The sequence below is a fragment of the Salmo salar genome, chromosome 22 (genome assembly GCF_965601325.2).
Source record: "Salmo salar chromosome 22, fSalSal1, whole genome shotgun sequence".
Classification (NCBI taxonomy): domain Eukaryota; kingdom Metazoa; phylum Chordata; class Actinopteri; order Salmoniformes; family Salmonidae; genus Salmo; species Salmo salar.
The window spans coordinates 31,828,823-31,850,562 of NC_138312.1; the positions used below are offsets into that span (position 1 = coordinate 31,828,823).

Here is a 21,740-nt window from a genome sequence, read left to right on the forward strand (position 1 = left end):
CACTCTCTTTGCCTGCACTCTATCACGCCTGCCTCCCCACTGCTGGCCCTTTTAGCTGGATTAGAGCAAGGTGACAATGTTGGGCCTGCCCCCCTCAGCCAGCCATGGCTCCTCTGACGCCTCTCACATCAGCATAGATGGGGCAGGGGCTGTGGCAGAGGTGGGAGCTGTGGCCAGAGGGGCTGAAGGATCAGTGGTTGTCGAGGCCCAACGGACACACACTGCTCTGGAGCAGCTGCAGCAGAAGATCTTGAAGATCACTGAGCAGATTCGCATAGAACAGGAGGCACGAGATGACAACGTGGCTGAGTACTTCAAGCTGGCCCACAATGCCAACAGGCATCAGGCTTTCCGTATCAGACAGGTGTTTGAGAAGAAGAACCAGAAGTCTGCACAGACCATCATTCACCTGCACAAGAAGCTAGAGCATTACTGCAAAAAGTTGAAGGAGCTACAGCAGGTGTGTGTGTGTGTGTGTGTGTGTGTGTGTGTGTGTGTGTGTGTGTGTGTGTGTGTGTGTGCGTGTGTGTGTGTGTGTGTGTGTGTGTGTGTGTGTGTGTGTGTGTGTGTGTGTGTGTGTGTGTGTGTGTGTGTGTGTGTGTGTGTGTGTGTGTGAGAGAGAAACAGACAGAGAGAGAGATGGGTCCTCCATGTCTCAGTGGTCTTCTTTTGAGTTGACACTGTTTCCCCCTTTCACATTACCTCCTTCTCCTTATAGCATGGTCTAGGCCAGCAGCATAAGGATGTGCTGGTGGACATGCAGCAGGGGCTGAAGGATGTAGGGGCCAACGTACGAGCAGGGATCAGTGGCTTTGGTGGAGGTGTGGTGGAGGGGGTCAAAGGAGGGGTGTCAGAACTCACCCATATTGCTGTGGTATCTAAGCCAACAGAGTTTGCCAGCTTGATCCGCAACAAATTCGACAGCACAGACACCATAGAGGACGCTGTAGAGGGGCATTCAGACGACGCACCCCTGAGTGGCAGCTTCACCTTGGCCTCCAGACCCAAGTACAGCAGTGATGACGAGTGCTCCAGTGACGGCAGTGATGACGAGTGCTCCGGGGCCGGGGGACAAGGGGGGATGTTAGGGCTGGGGCCGGCCAGGCTGGATGGGCACCACCATCACAGTTCCTGGGACGCCCAGCTGGTAGGCCTGCAGGAGATCAAGGCCAGCCAGGCCCACATGGAGGACGCCATCGAGGACATGAAGAGTCAGCTGCAGAGTGACTACTCCTACATGAACCAGTGCCTGCAGGAGGAGAGATACAGGTATGAGCGACTGGAAGAGCAGCTGAATGAGCTGACAGAGCTGCACCAGAAGGAGATGTCCAACCTGAAACATGAGCTGGCCAGCATGGAGGAGAAAGTGGCCTACCAGTCTGATGAGATAACCCAAGACTCTCAGGTAAAGAGGCAGACACTGTGTATAAGCAGCTGTGTAGGGGAGGGTAAACACATGTAAATGCATTTTATTCACCTTTTTTATTTTGAATATTTACCCACCTTATACAGAAAAATGCAATGAAAGTTTAGGGAGCATTACTTTACCCACTGCGAACTACGATCAGCGGTTACAAACCATTTTTTATTACCACTACAGCACTGTGTATAAGATGTACTGAAACACACTGACGTACCACACACCTCCGCAGCTCCCGCAAGGCAACATTTTGGAGGTTGGGTCCCCCCTGTCCAGATAGCAAATGAACACGTCATACATTTTTAGAATGACAGGAAATTAGCTATAAAACTGCAAAATGTTCTCTCAGCCTCGTGGCAAAATATGTAGAATAGCAGGAAATTAGCTTTAAAAATTCTAAATTCTCTCAGCCTTATTGCAAAATATGTAGAATAGCATGAGATTAGCTATAAAACTGCTCATCTTTCTCACAGCCTCATGGCAAAATGGGCTCCTCGAGTATGAGTGCAGAAACAGAGCCTATACTGTAGTACTTCTGAAGCTGTTGGAACTTTATGTTTGCTGTGTTTGTATTTGTACATAATGTACATATTATGTTATATGTGTGTGTTTGTACAGGAGGCGGTGGAGTCGTGCCTGACCCGCATCACTAAGTTGGAGCTGCAGCAGCAACAGCAGCAGGTGGTGCAGTTGGAGGGTGTGGAGAACGCCAACGCCCGCGCCCTGCTGGGCAAACTCATCAACATCATCCTGGCTGTCATGGCCGTAGTGCTGGTGTTCGTCTCCACCCCAGCCAACTTCATCACTCCGCTCATAAAGATCCAAGATCGGGGGGCCTCCACCATCCTACTGGCTCTTTTTCTGTTCGTCCTTTGGAAGCACTGGGACTTCCTGGTGCTCTAGCTACTGCCAGGCTGAGCCCTCCACAGGCCAACACCTACACGCATTGTTTAAACTTGACCTACCACCTATAAGATATAAATAAATCTTAATACACATGTGGCTGAGAAGATAAGCTTTAAAAAAAAATACATATTTTTCAACACAAATTGTACCCGCATTTAATCCAAATATTTTTAAACAATATACAGAATATAAAATGTTTTTTTCATCTCATTAAATTGGGAAAATTACCTCCCCAGTAACAAATGTAGGCCAAGGAAAGCCTACACTGCTGCCTGCAACATTAAACCACTCCAGAATGCCTGACTCATTATTCTGATGTTGCAGGCAGCTAATCATTTTTTTGTAATCAATTCAATTCAGCACTTAATCAGATCCACGAGGAGCCTAATGAATAATTCAGTGTCGTCCTCTGAGAACCTCCTGGGGTCAAAGACAAACGCTTTTCTGACAGGCAGCTAGCTAGCTGCGTCACACAACCACCACACTGCTGCACACCTCAGCAAGAATAGAATCTGAACTTAATAGTTGCCTACCCTACAGTAGCTTGCTTGAACTTGGAGACTGAGAAATTAGACTATAGGCTGCCGCAGTGCAATATACTGTATATGATATCTAGAGGTGGTTGTGGTTTCAACACTATGGGCTAGTGTGGAACACAGTTGTGTAAATCTGTTCTTTGATTGTGGGTGTAAGTTGGGTGTAAATAAAAAATCAATAGGCCTACAAAGCAAGCCTAGGTGGAATTGGCCTGTCTGACCTACTTTTCTAGGCTACATGCTCTCCACAGGCAAATTCTAATGAAAATGGCCTGGCTGACAGTCTACCTTTCTAGTTTTTCCCACAGCATGTGGTCGGTGCATGCGTAGGAGCATTGCCATGGCAAGGCTATACGCTGTTACAGGCGAGAGCTGCGGTAGTTGTGGGGGTGGTGGTTTAGCTCACAGATGCATCACTATGCATCTACATCCTCATCCAGTGTTGACTCTAACCATAAGTGTTTATTCTATCTCTAAATTCATTAAAGGCCCAGTGCACTCAAAAACGTGATTTTTCTGTGTTTTATATACACTGATGTTGAGTTGCACTCTACAAGGTGTCGAAAGCATTCCACAGGAATGCTGGCCTATGTTGACTCCAATGCTTCCCACAGTTGTGTCAAATTGGCTGGATGTCCTTTGAGTGGCGGAACATTCTTGAAAAACCCAGCAGCGTTGCAGTTCTTAACACAAACCGGTGCGCCTGGCACTTACTACCATACCCCGTTCAAAGGCACTTACATTTTTTGTCTTGCTCATTCACACTCTGAATGGCACACATACACAATCCATGTCTCAATTTTCTCAAGGCTTAAAAATCCTTTAACCTGTCTCCTCCCCTTCATCTACACTGATTGAAGTGGAATTAACAAGTGACATCAATAAGGGATCATTGCTTCCACCTGGAATCCCCTGGTAGTCTATGTCATGGAAATAGTGTTCTTAATGTTTTGTATACTCAGTGTATGTTTCTTCAGTATGAGGTTGGACTAATACTGTGAAATTGTGAACATTATGATAATGCCCTTTTGGTTTAAGAGCGGTTTGAAAATAAATTTCAATCTGTTTAGGTTGGATGGAATTTTGGCCTGCCTGCTGACATAATCAAGTAGTAAATTAGTTAATAGACCAATTAGAAAGATAGTCCCAAACCTCTCTGCCAATAACAGCTAGTTTTCACTTTTCCACTCCCCACTCAGACCACTCTCAGACAGTCCTAGCAAAATCCTTGCTTGAGAAATTGCTCTTTGCTAAGAAGCAATTTTTGTATATTTTTTACCATTTTAATTGAAAACATTCACAGTAAGGTACTTAATTGTTACCCAGAAATGATTTGATATTGAGATGAAAATGGCTGCATTGGACCTTTAAAGCAGAGACTTGCGTTTCTAATGGAGGGGGCTATGCAGTGCTTTCTCTCTGTTACTCACTGTGTCCTGTTCCTCTCTCTCCCTCTGTCCTCCTCTCTCCCTCCCCTCCAGTCTTCCTGCCTTTCCCACTAATCCCACTTTCCCCTCCTATTTTCTCTTTCTTCGCATCTGTGCTCCCCACTCCTCCCCCCCCCCTCTCTCTCTCTCTCTCTCTCTCTCTCTCTCTCTCTCTTTCTCTCCTGCTTCTATTCTTGCCAGTCTCTCTCTCTTTTTCTTTCTCTCTCTCTCTCACTCTAACACACACTCTCTCTACTGTTCTTCTCCCTCCCTTTCTACCTCTCCCGTTTCTCTCTCCCCCAAGGTTACTTTCATTCCTATACAGGCACTGCAGAGGTTTTCCCTTTGTTCTGGAAGGCATAAGAGATGAGAGAGATGAGGAACAAAGACTAAGGGGGGAAAGAGAAGGAAAGGGAGGAGATGAAGGACAGAGTTAGGTATAGAGAAGGGAACTAATGGGATTAACAGAGGGGTAAAAATCTATATTGTTATTTGTCACGTAACCATATCAGTATGGTGCACACACATGCACACCCACACACATACAAAACAACAACATACTGGACTTAATAAGGTAAGGAGGGTGTTAAGAGGAGAGGTGAGTTGGAGTGTATAGTAGTGGAAGGTGTCGGTAGAGGACAAGTTTACCTGAACACACCAGCATTCATTTTCATTAGCTTCCTATTGTCACAGCATTGTAGAGAGGGAGGAAGGGAAAACATATTTTTATTAAAGAAGAGCAGAGTGGCTGCAGTCAGCAGTAAATACTGTAAGAATCTGGGACAGAGATGCTAAATTTAGGGATCAGAGAAAGAAGAGGGAGTGGGGTAGCAGGGGATGAAGAATGGAGTAGGGTTATTGTATGATAAGTTTTATGCCGTCTATATGGATCTATGATCCCTGTGGTAACTTGTTTCTGCACAGGGTGAACTTTAAATTACATTATGCAAAGGAATTGTATTGCCCTCTCAAGAATTCTGTCTTATTTACATTGGTCTCATCCCCCACACCAGCCTTTAGATGCTGTAACATCCTGTGGAGATTGGGCCTGGGTGGTCAGGTTACTGTAAACTTGGTATCGTTTGATTGGTTAATGGTGGTTGGTTTTGGTTTGAAAAAGTTACATTTTCAAATGTTATAAATGTAATGAAATTATAACCTTTATTGAGTCTCTTAACCTGTAGCCTGTCCATGGATGAAGGTTGTATAATCAATTCTAATTTCCTAGGCTTCTAGGCATTCTCTTTGTTCATGCTTTGTCTTGTAAGTAAACCTTAGGATCTATATGCCTAGAATTATGCTTAGTTAATGTCAGTATTGCTTTGTAACTTATGTTTTATGTCTTGTATGTGTATCCATTCATTTTACAAAGTTATTAAATAATACTTGCTTTGATATTCACTTCCTTGATATTAGTCAGCCATACCCATAGTACTTGATTGAACATGGTTTTACTGTAATATTTAATGGAGTCAGAGGGCATAGGCCCACCCATGGCTGCACCCCTGCTCAGCCATGTGAAATCCATAAATTGGGGGCTAGTTTATTCATTTAAATTGACTGAATTCCATTTATGAACTGTAACTCAGTAAAATGTTTGAAATTGTTGCATGTTGCGTACATCTTTTTGTTCAGTGTATATGTCTTTGCAAGGAAAGTCAAACTCTCCACAAAGGAGGGAGATAAACCAACGTGTCGACCATTTTCCCCCCTCCACACAGCAGGACTCCCTCATCACGACACTGTGAGCCTGACTCACGTCTGCTACATTAGCCTGCACAAAACATTGGTGACGAACCTAGCAAAACTTGGGGCCTTAATCAGACACATCATTTATACTTTCACAGCACAATCTGATTTGACTAAATGTTATGCTGTTTTCAAATGAAGCAAAATACCTTGCTCTAGTTAAATCTTTTAGAATGGGTTTGTTTGTTTGAGCATGTAGAGTGGTGTTACATTGGTAATCAATTATGTTTTTCTTTGTGTGTCGAACTCATTGCAATATTAATAGAAATTGCATGTCAATAACTTGTTCATGATTAATATTTTTTGCCCCATGTTGTCAAATTGGAAGAACCACTTTTCACAGAGTGCTGTCATAAATTTGAATCAACTAGATGAAAATTGTAACTGAGATTGGTCTTAAAGGAAATGACATCAACAGTCAATTAAATATATTCATACTGACTGCCATTAGGTCCTATAAGAGCTCTTCACACTAACCATCAAACAACACCAATCCTGAACGCTCAGAGCCCCAGTCAACGCTAACTGGGAATCATTTAAGATACTCTTTGAAGAGTTAGGATTTCAGACATTTTCAGAAGATGGGCAGGGACTCTGTTGGCCTAGCTTCAAGGGAAGCTGGTTCCACAATTGGGGTGCCAGGACACAGAAAGCTTTGACTGGGCTGAGCGAGTTGATCACCCGTAGGGGTGAGATGGCCAAGAGACTAGAAGTGGTCTCGGGTTGAAATGTAGGGTTTGAGCATAGCTTGAAGGTAGGGAGGGGCAGTTCCTCTTGCTGTTCTGTAGATAACCACCATGGTCTTGTAGTGGGTGCGAGCCTCGACTGGAAGCCAGTGGTGTGCGTATGAGCGGGGTGACATGGGAGAACTTGGGAAGGTTGAACACCAGGTGAGCTGTGGCATTCTGGATAGGTTGCAGGGGTTTGATGGTGGTCTAGACAGGAGATTACAATAGCTGTGCAGAGTTGATTGACAGGAAGACAGGTGCATGATGGGACTGGGAGTGCTCTCTCTCCCACACACACTCAAGCTCCTCCCTCTATCTCTCTGTAAGCTACTCACTATGTAAATGAGAAAGCATGCATGCATGTTGGCATGTGCACGTGGCAGCTCAGGAGCAGTGCTGAGTGAGAGTGTGTGCTACATGGACAACCTAGTAACTCTTTATGAACCATTTTTTCTAATAGTGTGCGGTTAAAAAGGATCAACTGTTCTATCGGATAGGAGGCAGTTGTTGAGAGTGTGTGAATATAGTCCAATGTGTATATTTGTAAGGAATAAATTCAGGGAATTTAAGTCAGAAAAATTTACTCTTGCAACACTTACATGGTCCCTTCAAACAAATGATTGGCACAAAAGCTTACAGTAAATAGTCAATTTCTTTAATACAGACTTTGTTCTTTTCTAATAAGAAATACAATACAATAACACAATATAAATAATATACAATACTATCATATCTCTATATACATGACCATAAATGTACAGTACACATATACAGAAACACAAATACATTTAGATGTTTGATCTCTTCCACGTGTGTCTTCTCACTCTCTCACTTACCACGACTGATATTATGGCCAACAGATGACTGCTGCAACCCAAAACACTACTTCCTCTCAAACCCCTAAGAGCTAGATATTAAAGTATTTACATCCCTGATCATGTACATATATATAAATACACAGGAATCCATTCCTTCCGTCTGGCACCAAAGCGAAGAAAGAGGGAACAAGGGGAGAGAAAAATGACCTATACTATAGTACCCAACAAACAATCCTGAAAAAACTCCTTCACACTTGAGAGCCATACATAGTCTACCCAAACTGTTGATCATATGTAGTCTACCTGCATGGCAATAACTAAGCTAATACCTATCAGAATAAGTGAATGAGGGCTGGTGCAAGGGTGTAACTGATGTTCAACATGCTTCAGGGGGAGATTGATATAAATCCCTGAGGAGGAGGGAGACACAGATAGAAAACAACCCCCAAGAGCTGCTCCAGGACCTGTTTATCTTTGGGGCCTGGGGTGGTTCACAGTGGTGTTCCACTCTGCTGACTTGTCCCATTGATAAACAGTTGTGAGAGTTACCAAATATTGCCCTTTGATTCCTAAAAGTCCTCTATAAAATGGATGTTTCACTAGTAAATGAACACCATGTTCTAATCACATGGTTACAGTTCTACATGGTTTGGAGGTTATCTTCGCAGGTATCATGTCAGGTGCTCCACCCATATCGCCATGGCAATAGGGCATTGCAATCAATCAACAGGTGAAGTCCTTCCCTCTTCTGTAGTCTAGCCCATGAGAACAAGCATGAGAACAATCCCACAATGCTTTGTTCACATCCTCAGGGAGGTCGAAGATGATCTATTATATTGATAAGATAGTCGAGTGACCGCTCTCACGTGCCAAGATGCCACGTGCGTCCACTTATATCAGTGAATTCTTAACAACCTAACCACTACGAAACTTTAATACGATCAAATAAGCCTCATGTAGCAAATTAGCAATTACATTTTTTGTTGACAAAATTTGACACTCTCATTGACCTCAATACAAAAATGCCTCACTTCGTAGTCTGAACAGATTTTTCTCATTTTGCCTTTTCCTCTCTGGGGAGGCTCAGCCACTGTTGACGCTTTATTGCACATGATCACACACACACACACACACACACACACACACACACACACACACACACACACACACACACACACACACACACACACACACACACACACACACACACACACACACACACACACACACACACACACACACACACCATTCTTGTAAACACAATACACATACAGTAAAACATTCAGAACCATGGGAATCAATTAGGAACTGAATTAAGGCATGACTAATCAAATTATAAAATGTCACTGGATATTGACTCTCACTGAGTTCTGTGTGCAGGTAGATATTGTGTGCTTACTTGCTCTGTGAACGACTACAGGTTGATCAATGTGCATGCATGTATGGATTGTGTGGATTGTTGCTGTTTACCTGTACTGGAATGTATCTAAATTAACTAAGGTTGTGGCGGAGCAGGTGATGTCACATATTGCTTGGTAGCTTGGTGTTGCCATGGAGACGGAGCAGGCATCTTGCCTGGGGGACTAATGAGGAGCTGTGTATATCACAGAGCAGGTCTGATATTAATTAGAGCTCTGGGCTCACCTGCCATCATCACACCTGGATGGAGGGAGGAGCTAATGATGTCTCCTGACCTTTGTCAACTATCACATGTACGCATACACACAGACAGACACACACACATACACACAGACACACACACCCTCTCATTCTCTCACAGCCACTGTCAGACAGTTACTGGTGGCGTCACTGCCCTCCAGTCGAGGCTTGCGTCCCTTCCTCTGTCCTCCCCCCTCCACCCAGGAGTTGTGAATAACAGTTCCCCCGCTGGGTGCTGGGTCCACCTGCAGCAGGGACACCACCCTCTTCTTGACACGGGTCTTCAGTGCTTTACGCAGCTTCTGTCTGGTGAAGGCATAGAGCAGCGGGTGGAAGATGGTGGTGCCATATGCCATGGCCAGGAAGCAGAGCCTCACACGTACCAGGCTGTCACTAGGGCCCAGGCACAGGATCAACACGTTGACCATGGACAGAGGAGCCCAGCAGCCCAGGAAGGTGGAGATTATGATAAGGGACATCTTGAAGACTCTCCGCTGGCGTTCCCGCCGGTCTCGGTGACGCCTCACGGCCCGCCTCAAGGCGATGATGGCTGACACAGAGGCCTGGACACCTGGGCGGTCTGCCGCCACCGGCGGGGGGGAGATGGCGTCAGTGGAGGTAGGGGCCTGGGGGGCAGGGGTCGCTGGGGTGGTGGCGATGGGGGTGGTGGCGGTGGTGTTGGTGACCCCCGTGGCCCCGCTGTCAGAGATGACCAGAGGCATAGAGGAGAAGGCTGGGGGGGAGGTGGGGGTGGGAGATGGAATGAGGGGCGGGTGGGTGAGGTGCTGGTTCTGGCTGGAGGAACCTCCCCCGTCTGTGGCCAGACTCAGCCCCTTCCTCCTTCGTCTCCGCCTGCGGATCCTGCAGCCTGAGTCCTTATTGGAGGCCCGTGGGCCCCTCTTGATGTGGGTGCCAATGCGGATGTTGAGGGCCTGCAGGATGCGGTAGTATGTGAACAGCATGACAATGACGGCGATGAAGAAGCAGGGCACTTGCAGCAGAAGGTGGTAGTACATGGCCAGCCCCGTGTGGTAGCCCTGCCCCCCTACACACAGCAGTGTCCGGTTCTGCCACACTGGCGGCAGGTGGTGGGAATAGTAGGGAGTAGAGGGGGAGGAGGTTGTGAGGGTCAGCCCAGTAGGGTTTAGCCGAGTGGGGGTCAGCCCAGTAGGGGTCTCAGGGTCAGATTCTGGGCCAGAGGTTAGATCCCCCATGTCCATCTCCCCCCCTCCTCTTCCTACCTCGCTGTCTTCCACCTCCGCCCCCGAGAAGAAGAAGTCCCCCTCCAGGAAGGGCAGGAAGAAGACGGCCAGTGACATGGCCCAGACAGCGGCCAGGAGGAGTGCAGCTCGCCGCGGGGTCAACAGCCGTGTGGCTGGCCGGACAGAGATGTCGTAGCGGTCCAGGCTGATGACCAGCACATTAATGGCCGTGGCCACACTGGTGAAGGTGACGCAGGCCTCATGGAAGCAGCACAGAGTAGCCAGGCTGCCCCCGCCACTACCGTCTGCTGGGAGCAGGATGACCGCCACAGTCAGCGGCAGACACAGCACACACACCAGGATGTCCAGCACGTGCAGGCTGACCGTGACCATGTTGCTGACCGAGTCGACCAGGTTGGACTGGGCGCAGTAGAGCACCAGCACGGTCAGGTTGCTGCTGAATCCCAGCACCAGCTCCAGCATCAGCACACTGGTGAGGGAGACCTGAAAGCCCAGGGGTAAGGGGGGGCTCCAGCCCTCCTCATGACCCGGTGAGTCCCCTCCCTCCAGAAGCCCCGGCCCCTGCCCATCGCTAGTCTCCAGAAGGTTGCTGTAGCCCTCGGTCTCCATGGACACCACGGCACTCGTTCACGCATAGCAATGGCCACGCCAGCCCATTTCCCGTCCTCTCCCTTTCTCTTGGCTATGACGGGACCCCGATGAGGGTGATTGAGTGGTGTGCAGCTCTCGGAAATTCTGTGGCGAGAGAGGGAGAGGGAATAGCTCAGTTTAGCTAGTATCACCACATTCAAATATAGCACATCCTAAGTCTCCAACAACAAATGTGTGACAAACATGTTATTTTTCATGAAATAGGGTGCAGCTATGAGGAGAAACAACAGTAACAGTGTGATCAGTTTTCTTGGCAGCTGACTGTATAGACTAGGCTAGAGGTATGATGGATGATCAGAGCTGAGACAACGACATGTGTCATGGAGGCAGTGGAAATAGTTCTGGGGGTGGGAGTACTTTCCTCTCTCCGAGGGTGGCATGGAGTTAATAGGTGTGTGTGTGTGTGTGTGCTGTGTATGTGTGTGAGTGTGTGCTGTGCAGTGAGGGGTGAACAGATGGAGGTAACACAAACAGCCCACAGCTTTTAAACAAGCCATCAGGGAGATATTGGCCTACAGAACTCCCTACCTTCTGTATTGTTCTGCCTGACTGTATCCCTGCACCAGTAAGGAGCTGCATATCTCACTGCTCACACTCTGAGTGAGTGAGTGGGTGGGTGGTTCATCCTTACACAACATACATCCTCCATTAACTAGGTCAGATAACATACATACAATATGAAAAAGCCTGCTTTTAGCAAAAAAATACTCATAAATATATGCCCAGATTCAAGACAAGCACTTTTCCAATGATATCGGTGATGATTAATCTACATATGAGTACAGTCTTTCTCTGCCCACAGACGATTGTGATGCACAACCATGAGAAGGTGAAACACAATTAAACATTTTTACAAAACCATTAAACACCCTCCAAACCTTTCTTCACTTAATTTCACCACCCGTGTAAAACTGTGGATAGCTAACGAGAGGAGAGGTTTGCCATGACAATGAGCAGGTTTCCGTGTTCCTCGTTGGGCTGCGTGGGAGAGCTCGCGGGGCTTGTCGACCTAGCCCAGGCCCAACCGAGTGTGGCAGTCAATAGTTTTCAGAGAGACACGTAATGAAGACAAATGATCCACAGACAGTGGCACATAAACAAGGCTAACAGGGATGAAGGACCCAGCAGCAGCAACCCCCCATCTCTTTTCTCTCTTCTGTCTGTTTCTTCAGAGCCTTGCCCTGCCTCCCTCCATCTTATGTTGTCCTAGTTGGCACATATTGGCTTTCAAGTTGGATTCTCTCACAGACATACGGTTCTGCATTATGCTCAGAACCTTATGCAACCCAGTTGAATTGGTTAAACTAACTCCTTAGCTTGAAATATCCCCACCCACCCACACCATCCAATTGCTAGCTTTTAAGTGGCTGCTGTAGCTGGGTAAAGGTGTTTCAAAAAGGCTGTCACATGTTTACGAGACAAAGGACCAGAGATCTAGGGCTCTATTTTCGGCTGGCGCTAAGGAGGTGCAAGAATCAAAGCAGGTTAGTTTGCAATTTCGTCATGTAAAAACTGGCACACTGGCATTTCCCACCCCTTACGCCAGGTTCTGCAATTTACCTGTCTAACATCAGCTCGCTTGAGCTGAGGTGGGAGGGGTTGAAATACACTATATATACAAAGGTTTGTGGACACCCCTTCAAATGAGTGGATTCGGCTATTTCAGCCACACCCGTTGCTGACAGGTGTATAAAATCAAGCACACAGCCATGCAATCTCCATAGACAAATATTGGCAGTAGAATGGCCTTACTGAAGAGCTCAGTGACTTTCAACGCAGCATCATCATAGGATGACATCTTTCCAACAAGTCAGTTCGTAAAATTTCTGCCCTACTAGAGCTGCCCCGGTCAACTGTAAGTGCTGTTATTGTGAAGTGGAAACGTCTAGGAGCAACAATGGATCAGCCGCGAAATGGAAGGCCACACAAGCTCGTCTGTCCTCGATTGCAACACTCACTACCGACCTCCAAACTGCCTCTGGAAGCAACGTCAGCACAATAACTGTTCGTCGGGAGCTTCATGAAATGGGTTTCCATGGCCGAGCAGCTAAGCTAGCCTAAGATCACCATGCTCAATGCCAAGTGTCGGCTGGAATGGTGTAAAGCTCACAGCCATTGGAAACGCGTTCTCTGGAGTGATGAATCACGCTTCACCAGCTGATGAATCTGGGTTTGGCTGGTCTCAGACGATCCCGCAGGTGAAGAACCAGATGTGGAGGTCCAAGGTGCAACCTGTGTAATGATCATGCTGTTTAATCAGCTTCTTGATATGCCACACCAGTTAGGTTGATGGATTATCTTGGCAAAGGAGAAATGCTCACTAACAGGGATGTAAACACATTTATTAAAAACATTTTAGAGAAATACGTTTTTTTGTGCGTACAGTATGGAACATTTCTGGGATCTTTTATTTCAGCTCATGGAACATGGGACCAACACTTTACATTTACATGTAGCTACAATTTGTTATTTTGTTTCTGTAGGCTATTTAACAAACTAGGCTATAACGGACTAGTGCTGCATTCGTAACCAAATTGGAGGTGAGAATTTACCAGCTCTGAAGTCATCTGCATTACTCTCCTCTGCTCTCCTGTCATCTGCTCTCCTCTCCTCTCCTCTCCTCTCCTCTCCTCTCCTCTCCTCTCCTCTCCTCTCCTCTCCTCTCCTCTCCTCTCTTCTCCTCTCTTCTCCTCTCCTCTCCTCTCCTCTCCTCTCCTCTCCTCTCCTCTCCTCTGCTCTCCTCTGCTCTTCTCTGCTATCCTCTACTTGCCTCTCCTCTGCTCTCTTCTCCCATCATGTCTCCAGTTTAAAGCCGCAGCCAGACAAAGTAAAAAAAGTAATTATGTTGAACCTTGTTCCTTGTAATCCAATAATGGGATCCGTGGTGTTTGAGGTGTGGCTGGAACATCAATGTAAGGCATCATCAATCTGCCAATTTAACGGGCCTGAGACAAGAGAGAACACACACACACTCCCCAGAACACCTGGAATGAAGTCACTCTGTTGTGATACATCCGGTCACTGTGTAAGCTCTCTGGGAGGTGATTTGTTGCAACCTTTAAAAGTTTTCTGCAACTTGGGCTAAGTATTTATGTAGACACATTCTCATTGATAGTATTGTGACAATGGAACAAGGGAAGGGAGATGTAATGAAAAAGAAGATCAGTTTTGTATGGATGATAAGATGATGAAAATGTATGATGTTTGAAAATAACTTTGACATTCATAATCAGGTTTCAAGACTGGGCATTCAACTGAGACTGCTCTTCTCTGTGTCACGGAGGCTCTCCGCACTGCTAAAGCTAACTCTCTCTCCTCTGCTCTCATCCTTCTAGACCTATCTGCTCCCTTTGACACTGTGAACCATCAGATCCTCCTCTCCACCCTCTCCGAGTTGGGCATCTCCGGCGCGGCACACGCTTGGATTGCGTCCTACCTGACAGGTCGCTCCTACCAGGTGGCGTGGTGAGAATCTGTCTCCGCACCATGCGCTCTCACCACTGGTGTCCCCCAGGGCTCTGTTCTAGGCCCTCTCCTATTCTCGCTATACACCAAGTCACTTGGCTCTGTCATATCCTCACATGGTCTCTCCTATCATTGCTATGCAGACGACACACAATTAATCTTCTCCTTTCCCCCTTCTGATAACCAGGCGGTGAATCGCATCTCTGCATGTCTGTCAGACATATCAGTGTGGATGACGGATCACCACCTCAAGCTGAACCTTGGCAAGACGGAGCTGCTCTTCCTCCCGGGGAAGGACTGCCCGTTCCATGATCTCGCCATCACGGTTGACAACTCCCTTGTGTCCTCCTCCCAGAGTGCTAAGAACCTTGGCGTGATCCTAGACAACACCCTGTCGTTCTCCACTAACATCAAGGCGGTGACCCGATCCTGTAGGTTCATGCTCTACAACATTCGCAGAGTACGACCCTGCCTCACACAGGAAGCGGCGCAGGTCCTAATCCAGGCACTTGTCATCTCCCGTCTGGATTACTGCAACTCGCTGTTGGCTGGGCTCCCTGCCTGTGCCATTAAACCCCTACAACTCATCCAGAACGCCGCAGCCCGTCTGGTGTTCAACCTTCCCAAGTTCTCTCACGTCACCCCGCTCCTCCGCTCTCTCCACTGGCTTCCAGTTGAAGCTCGCATCCGCTACAAGACCATGGTGATTGCCTACGGAGCTGTGAAGGGAACGGCACCTCCATACCTTCAGGCTCTGATCAGGCCCTACACCCAAACAAGGGCACTGCGTTCATCCACCTCTGGCCTGCTGGCCCCCCTACCTCTGAGGAAGCACAGTTCCCGCTCAGCCCAGTCAAAACTGTTCGCTGCTCTGGCACCCCAATGGTGGAACAAGCTCCCTCACGACGCCAGGACAGCGGAGTCAATCACCACCTTCCGGAGACACCTGAAACCCCACCTCTTTAAGGAATACCTAGGATAGGATAAAGTAAACCTTCTAACCCCCCCCCCCCTTAAAAGATTTAGATGCACTATTGTAAAGTGGTTGTTCCACTGGATATCATAAGGTGAATGCACCAATTTGTAAGTCGCTCTGGATAAGAGCGTCTGCTAAATGACTTAAATGTAAATGTAAATGTAAATAATAGACACATACTGTATATTCTGAGTCCTAAATGGCACCCTATTCCCAATATGGGCTCTGGTCGAAAGTAGTGCACTACACACTTAGAAAAAAGGGTTCCAAAATGGTTCTTCATTTGTCTCCTTTTTGGTTCCAAGTAGAACTCTTTTTGGTTTCATCAACCTGGAACCCAAAAATATTTTTCAAAGGGTTCTAGATAGCAAAATAATGTCTAAGAGTGTATGTAGGTAATAGGGTGCCATTTGGGATGCACACAGAGGCAGTAACAGTATAGTATGCTAACGGTGATGACACATATTGCTGTAACGTTTTTAAAGGTTGGCCTATAGTATAGTGCTGAATGGATGGCCTTGCCTGTCTAGACCAGTGTTTCCCAACTCAAGTTCTTGATTATCCCCAACAGCACACATTTCTGTTGGAGCCCTGACAAACTCACCTGATTCAACTCATTGAGGGCTTGATGATTAGTTGACAAGTTGAATCAGGTGTGCTTGTTGGGGCACTCGAGGCCTAGAGTTGAAAAACCCTGGGTTAGACCACTATGTGAGCGGATGAGATATTGATTTGGTCGCAGAGGGACAATAAAAACATGACAAGAACAATTGTTTTCACACCTATCACAGAGACAAAGATATCTCAATGGTGGTTAAACACAACAACATTTACCATGAAGTTCTTCAAACTTCAATATCAATACTGTCTCACCTTGAAGAATAACAGAAATCTACATTGACCAATTATCTCAGAAACCCATTTTCTTCAGAGATAGTTAAGGTGATATGGAAAAATAAATGTTGTTGACAAACAAAATCCAATGACAAAAATAGATGGCAGTTGTGATAGTAAAGAGTAGCCTAAAATATATTTTAATCCTTATCCCTTCAAGTGACATTTAAATTACTTTTAACAATCCTCACATTAAGCAAATCAATACACAAATCTGTCTGACGCATAACGTTACGGACAAAGGTCAAGAACGGAATGTTCCATGATCCAAGGGGAGATATAAGGGATCGAGGGTCATGTGTGAAATGTCATAAAGGTTGTAGATATATAAAATGGCCTCCATTGGAAACTAAGATAAGATATAGATGCATTGAAGGCAATCAACAAATCATGTTAAATTAGGCTGGGTATGGACACATGCATATAGATCAATAATTTAAAGATTGATCACACATACAAGAAGCACATTTTTTACTATGCCATTTATTGAACAGGCTTCTTGCGAAAGCTCTGTAGTGAGAGACACACTAAGTATTAGAGTTTTTCCCAATGTTCTTCAATCCTGGTCGTTGGGAACCACAGTGTGTGCAGGCTTTTGTTCCATCCAAGTACTAACACACCTGATTCAACTATTCAAGGGCTTGATGATTAGTAAATTAGTTGAATCATGTGTTAGGAGTAGTAGTAGTACTGGGCTAGAACAAAAGGTCCCCAGGACCAGGAATGAACACTGCTGTTTTTGACAATTTAATGTAAACAATGAAGTTAGAAAGACACTGAATGATTAGGAATAGAGTGTTTCATGCTAACATGTATTAACTGCAGTTACTGCACTACAACAAAGCTAATAGCCTGAGGGGAGCATACATGAGTGAACTGACAGCAAGGTCAAACATTCTAATTGAGTGCATCAACAGGCTAATGTTTAGACAAAGTGATGAGCCAATGATTGTTGATCAGAATCACCTTTATTCACCAAGTACATTTACACATACTCAGAATTTTACTTGGTGATATGGTGCTGCTTGTGACAGACAACATTTAGAGACAGAATACAGACAATAAAGTTTAAACAAAGTTTACATACATTATATACAACTAGGTAGATGTCACGTCCTGACCATAGTAAGATGTGATTTTCTATGGTAGAGTAGGTCAGGGCGTGACAGGGGGTGTTTTTCTATGTTTTGTATTTCTATATTTATGTTCTACGTTTCTATTTCTATGTTGTTTGTTTTTTTGGGTTGATCTCCAATTGGAGGCAGCTGGTCCTTGTTGTCTCTAATTGGAGATCATATTTAAGTAGGGGTTTTTCTTCCTGGGTTTTGTGGGTTAGTATATTTTGAGTAGTGTTTGTTTCTCTCTGCGTCACGGTTTGTTGTTTTGTCAAATTCAGTTATTTATGTATTGCAAAGTTTCACGGATTAAATAAAATGTGGAACTACAACCACGCTGCACTTTGGTCCCCTCTCTATGACAGCCGTGACAGTAGAGTTAGCATAAAGCTAAGGGAATGAGCAGATATACAAATATACAGTGGGTATACGGTTTATATAGTGGATTTACAAATTTACAGTATCAGTATGAATATATCTAAATGCAGAGAGACAGAGTGTAAATGCTGTATAGTGCAGTTATTTTGTGTACAGTTCAGAGATGGCTTGATACGGTGTGCAGCATAGAGTGCATAATCCTTTAGTCTCTATGGGCCAAATGGCTGGTTGATGAGGGCCACAGCACGGGGTAAGAAACTTTTCAGGTGGCGGGAGGTTTTGGTCATAAGTGACCTGAACCACCTGGCAGAAGGGCATTTTTGGAGGTGGTGGTGACCGGGGTGGGAGGGGTCGACGATGACCTTTCCTGCAGGCGCAGACCCAAACCAGGTGGTGATGGAGGAGGTGAGGAAGGACTCAACGATTGATGCATAAAACCGAATCAGGATTGACTGGAGATTGAGTTTTTTCAGCTGCAGGAAGTAGTACATACACTGGTGTACCTTCTTGGTGACCGCTGTGATGTTGTCCTCCCACTTGAGGTTGTGGGCGATGATGGTCCCAAGGAATTTGAAAGATTCAGCCTTGCTAACAGCTGAGTCTTCAATCTTGAGGGGGCGTTTTCTGAAGTCAACCAACATCTCCTTTTTTTCTGTGTTGAATTCCAAGTTTATTGTGACTGCACCAGGCCACCTGCCGGTCAACCTCTCCATGGTACATGGACTTGCCGTCGATGAGACGAACCAGTCTGACTCAAGAGACTCGAGTCTGACTCAAGTCACAAATTTGATGACTTGAGACTCGATTTGATAGATAATAAAATAACTTGAGACTTGACTTGGACTTGGATCCTCAAGACTCGGGACTCAACTTTGACTTGAGACTGATGACCTGAAATTATCTGGCCAGGTTTTGTAATGTTTTGTCGCTCATTTTGAGACACAGTCTCCATGGATTACTCTCCACGCAGTCAATAGCCGCAGCATCAACCTTGCAACAACAACAAAAAGGGCAACAGATTGGCTAGTGAAACGCACACTCAACCCTTTAATTGGATCAGCAAACTGTCAATCAACACTGGCCAGCAGTTTGCTGATTTACTGTACAGTTATAGGATCAGGCGCAGGGCAAACGTCAAATTGTAGGGAGAGAGAATTGCCATAATAAATTAAATAAATATGCAGCTCCAAAAAATGTTTGGCGGTCAAGAATATTAAGTGTTTACTTTGCAAGCTTACGAGCAATCGAGCATCAATCAACAATTGCTAGCATAGGCCTACTAGCATTTCATCATTCCATCCCAGTACTCTTTATTGCAACACTTGTTTAATGTTTGATAAGATACATTTTAATTTAGCCTACTATTTCTTACCCTCTGAGTGGGCGCGATGTTTATTGTGTACTTCGATGTTTGCAAGATTCATGAGGTAGAAGTTCTGTTTATTAAATTCAATGTATGGTTTCCTTTGTTCATATTTTCAGGGATATTTCAGAGTTCTGTGTGTTTGTGTCCTATGTCTCAGTCATTCTGGTTGTACAGTGGCTTGCGAAAGTATTCACCCCCTTGGCATTTTTCCTATTTTGTTGCCTTACAACCTGGAATTAAAATAGATTTTTGGGGGGTTTGTATTATTTGATTTACACAACATGCCTACTACTTTGAAGATACAAAATATGTTTTATTGTGAAACAAACAAGAAATAACACAAAAAGCAGAAAACTTGAGCATGCATAACTATTCACTCCCCAAAGTCAATACTTTGTAGAGCCACCTTTTGCAAGACTCTTGGGGTATGTCTCTATAAGCTTGACACATCTAGCCACTGGGATTTTTGGCCATTCTTCAAGGCAAAACTCCTCCAGCTCCTTCAAGTCGGATGGGTTTCGATGGTGTACATTCATCTTTAAGTCATACCACAGATTCTCAATTGGATTGAGGTCTGGGCTTTGACTAGGCCATTCCAAGACATTGACATTTTTCCCCTTAAACCACTCGAGTGTTGCTTTAGCAGTATGCTTAGGGTCATTGTCCTGCTGGAAGGTGAACTTCCGTCCTTTTTTTATAACCCAACCCTGATCTGTATTTCTCCACAAATTTGTCCCTGACCTGTTTGGAGAGCTCCTTGGTCTTCATGGTGCTACTTGCTTGGTGGTGCCCCTTGCTTAGTGGTGTTGCAGACTCTGGGGACTTTCAGAACAGGTGTATATATACTGAGATCATGTGACACTTAAATAAAGTCCACCTGTGTGCAATCAAACTAATTATGTGACTTCTGAAGATAATTTGTTGCACCAGATCTTATTTAGGAGCATCATCGCAAAGGCGGTGGATACATATGCACGCACCACGTTTCCGCATTTATTTTTTAAATTTCGCTTCACCAATTTGGACTATTTTGTGTATGTCCATCACATGAAATGCAAATAAAAATCTATTTAAATTACAGATTGTAATGTAACAAAATAGGAAAAATGCCAAGGGGGTGAATACTTTTGCAAGGCACTGTATGTAATAGGAGGGCGCACCCCAGTGCTCATAGAAATAAGCTATGTAGTCTGCGCGCCACGCTTTGGAGTCAGTACGTTGAATAAGAGAAATGTATTGCCTAAATATCATTAAGTCTGATTAAGACGTATATACCAATGTAACAATGGTTGTGAAAATTGTCTTTTACTTTATACAACCAGTTTATTGTTTAATTGCCAATTGGGTAATTGTATGGTCCTGGGAGGGGCCAAGTACTTTTATTTTGGCTAACACATTGTGATTATGTATTTGTAAAATATGGACTTTATAGCAGTCATAAGGGCATGACATCAGCAGAAGGCGAGGCAGGTTGAAGTGCTATTTTATTTACAGGTCTTGCTTGCCGTTCTTAAGTTTTGTAATTGGGCTCCCGAGTGGCGCAGCGGTCTAAGGCACTGCTTCTCAGTGCTGGAGGCGACACTACAGACACCCTGGTTTGATTACAGGCTGTGATTGGGAGTCCCATAGGGCGGTGCACAATTGGCCCAGCGTCGTGCGGGTTTGGCCGGTGTAGGCCGTCATTGTAAATAAGAATTTGTTCTTAACGGACTTGCCTAGTTAAAGTTGGTTTTGTACACCAGCTTCAAACAGCTGAAAATACAATATTTTGGGTTATTGAAAATATATTTCACAGCGGTTTAGATAAACTGAAATTGGGCGAAATATTAGCATTTTAGCAAAAGGAAATGGCAGAGCGATTTCTGCATATTGCACCTTTAAGTGTGGCTGGAGAGACCTTGTCCAGGCCGGCAGCGTTCTTGCTGTTCTGTTTCCTAAAGAGTCTGTTGACCTCATGCTGTGTGATGACATGGGGTGGGGGAAGGGGGAGGGCAGCCTGGGACAGGATGGCGGGTACCTGGGATGGCAGAGGGGTAGAGTAGAGAGGAGCCTGGAGAGGTATGGGGAAGGGAGGGGTGGGTTTGGGTAGATGGGTGAGAGGCGGAAGTGGCAAGGAGGGGGAGGTGGAGGGGGGTATTGTCCTGGTGATTGAAGAGACATTGTGAGTCAAATCTGCAGTAAAACTGGTTTAGTTTATTCGGCAGTGAGGGGTCATCTGCCGTCTGAGAGCTTTTGGTTTGTAGTTGGTAATTTGTTTTAGTCCTTTCCAGACAAATGAGCAGTCGTTGCTGGAGAACTGCTGCTGTAGCCTGACTTTGTACTGCTGTTTGGCTGCCTTAATTCCTGAGAGTAGCTTTTTCTTGGCCTCTCTGTAGAGGTCCCTGGTCTTGCTCCTGTGGTCTTCCTCTCTGGCAGAGCAGAGAGCCCTG

General features: G+C 45.5%; 2 protein-coding genes across 2 annotated transcripts in view; one reads left to right on the forward strand and one right to left on the reverse strand.

The window, feature by feature from the left end:
* Nucleotides 1-5,897, forward strand: LOC106583198 (transmembrane and coiled-coil domains protein 2). Its single transcript, XM_014167103.3, has 3 exons — nucleotides 1-460; nucleotides 719-1,405; nucleotides 2,039-5,897. The coding sequence occupies exons 1-3, from the start codon at nucleotides 77-79 to the stop codon at nucleotides 2,321-2,323; spliced, it is 1,356 nt and encodes a 451-aa protein (XP_014022578.1). The 5' UTR covers nucleotides 1-76; the 3' UTR covers nucleotides 2,324-5,897.
* A 1,502-nt stretch (nucleotides 5,898-7,399) lies between these two features.
* The window catches only part of LOC106583196 (G-protein coupled receptor 22), a 29,066-nt gene continuing 14,725 nt past the window's right edge, over nucleotides 7,400-21,740 (reverse strand). The window contains exon 2 of the mRNA XM_014167102.3: nucleotides 7,400-11,201. Within this exon, the coding sequence (XP_014022577.1) occupies nucleotides 9,351-11,075 (1,725 nt within the window). The 5' untranslated portion in view covers nucleotides 11,076-11,201 and the 3' untranslated portion in view covers nucleotides 7,400-9,350. The remainder of the gene's footprint in view (nucleotides 11,202-21,740) is intronic.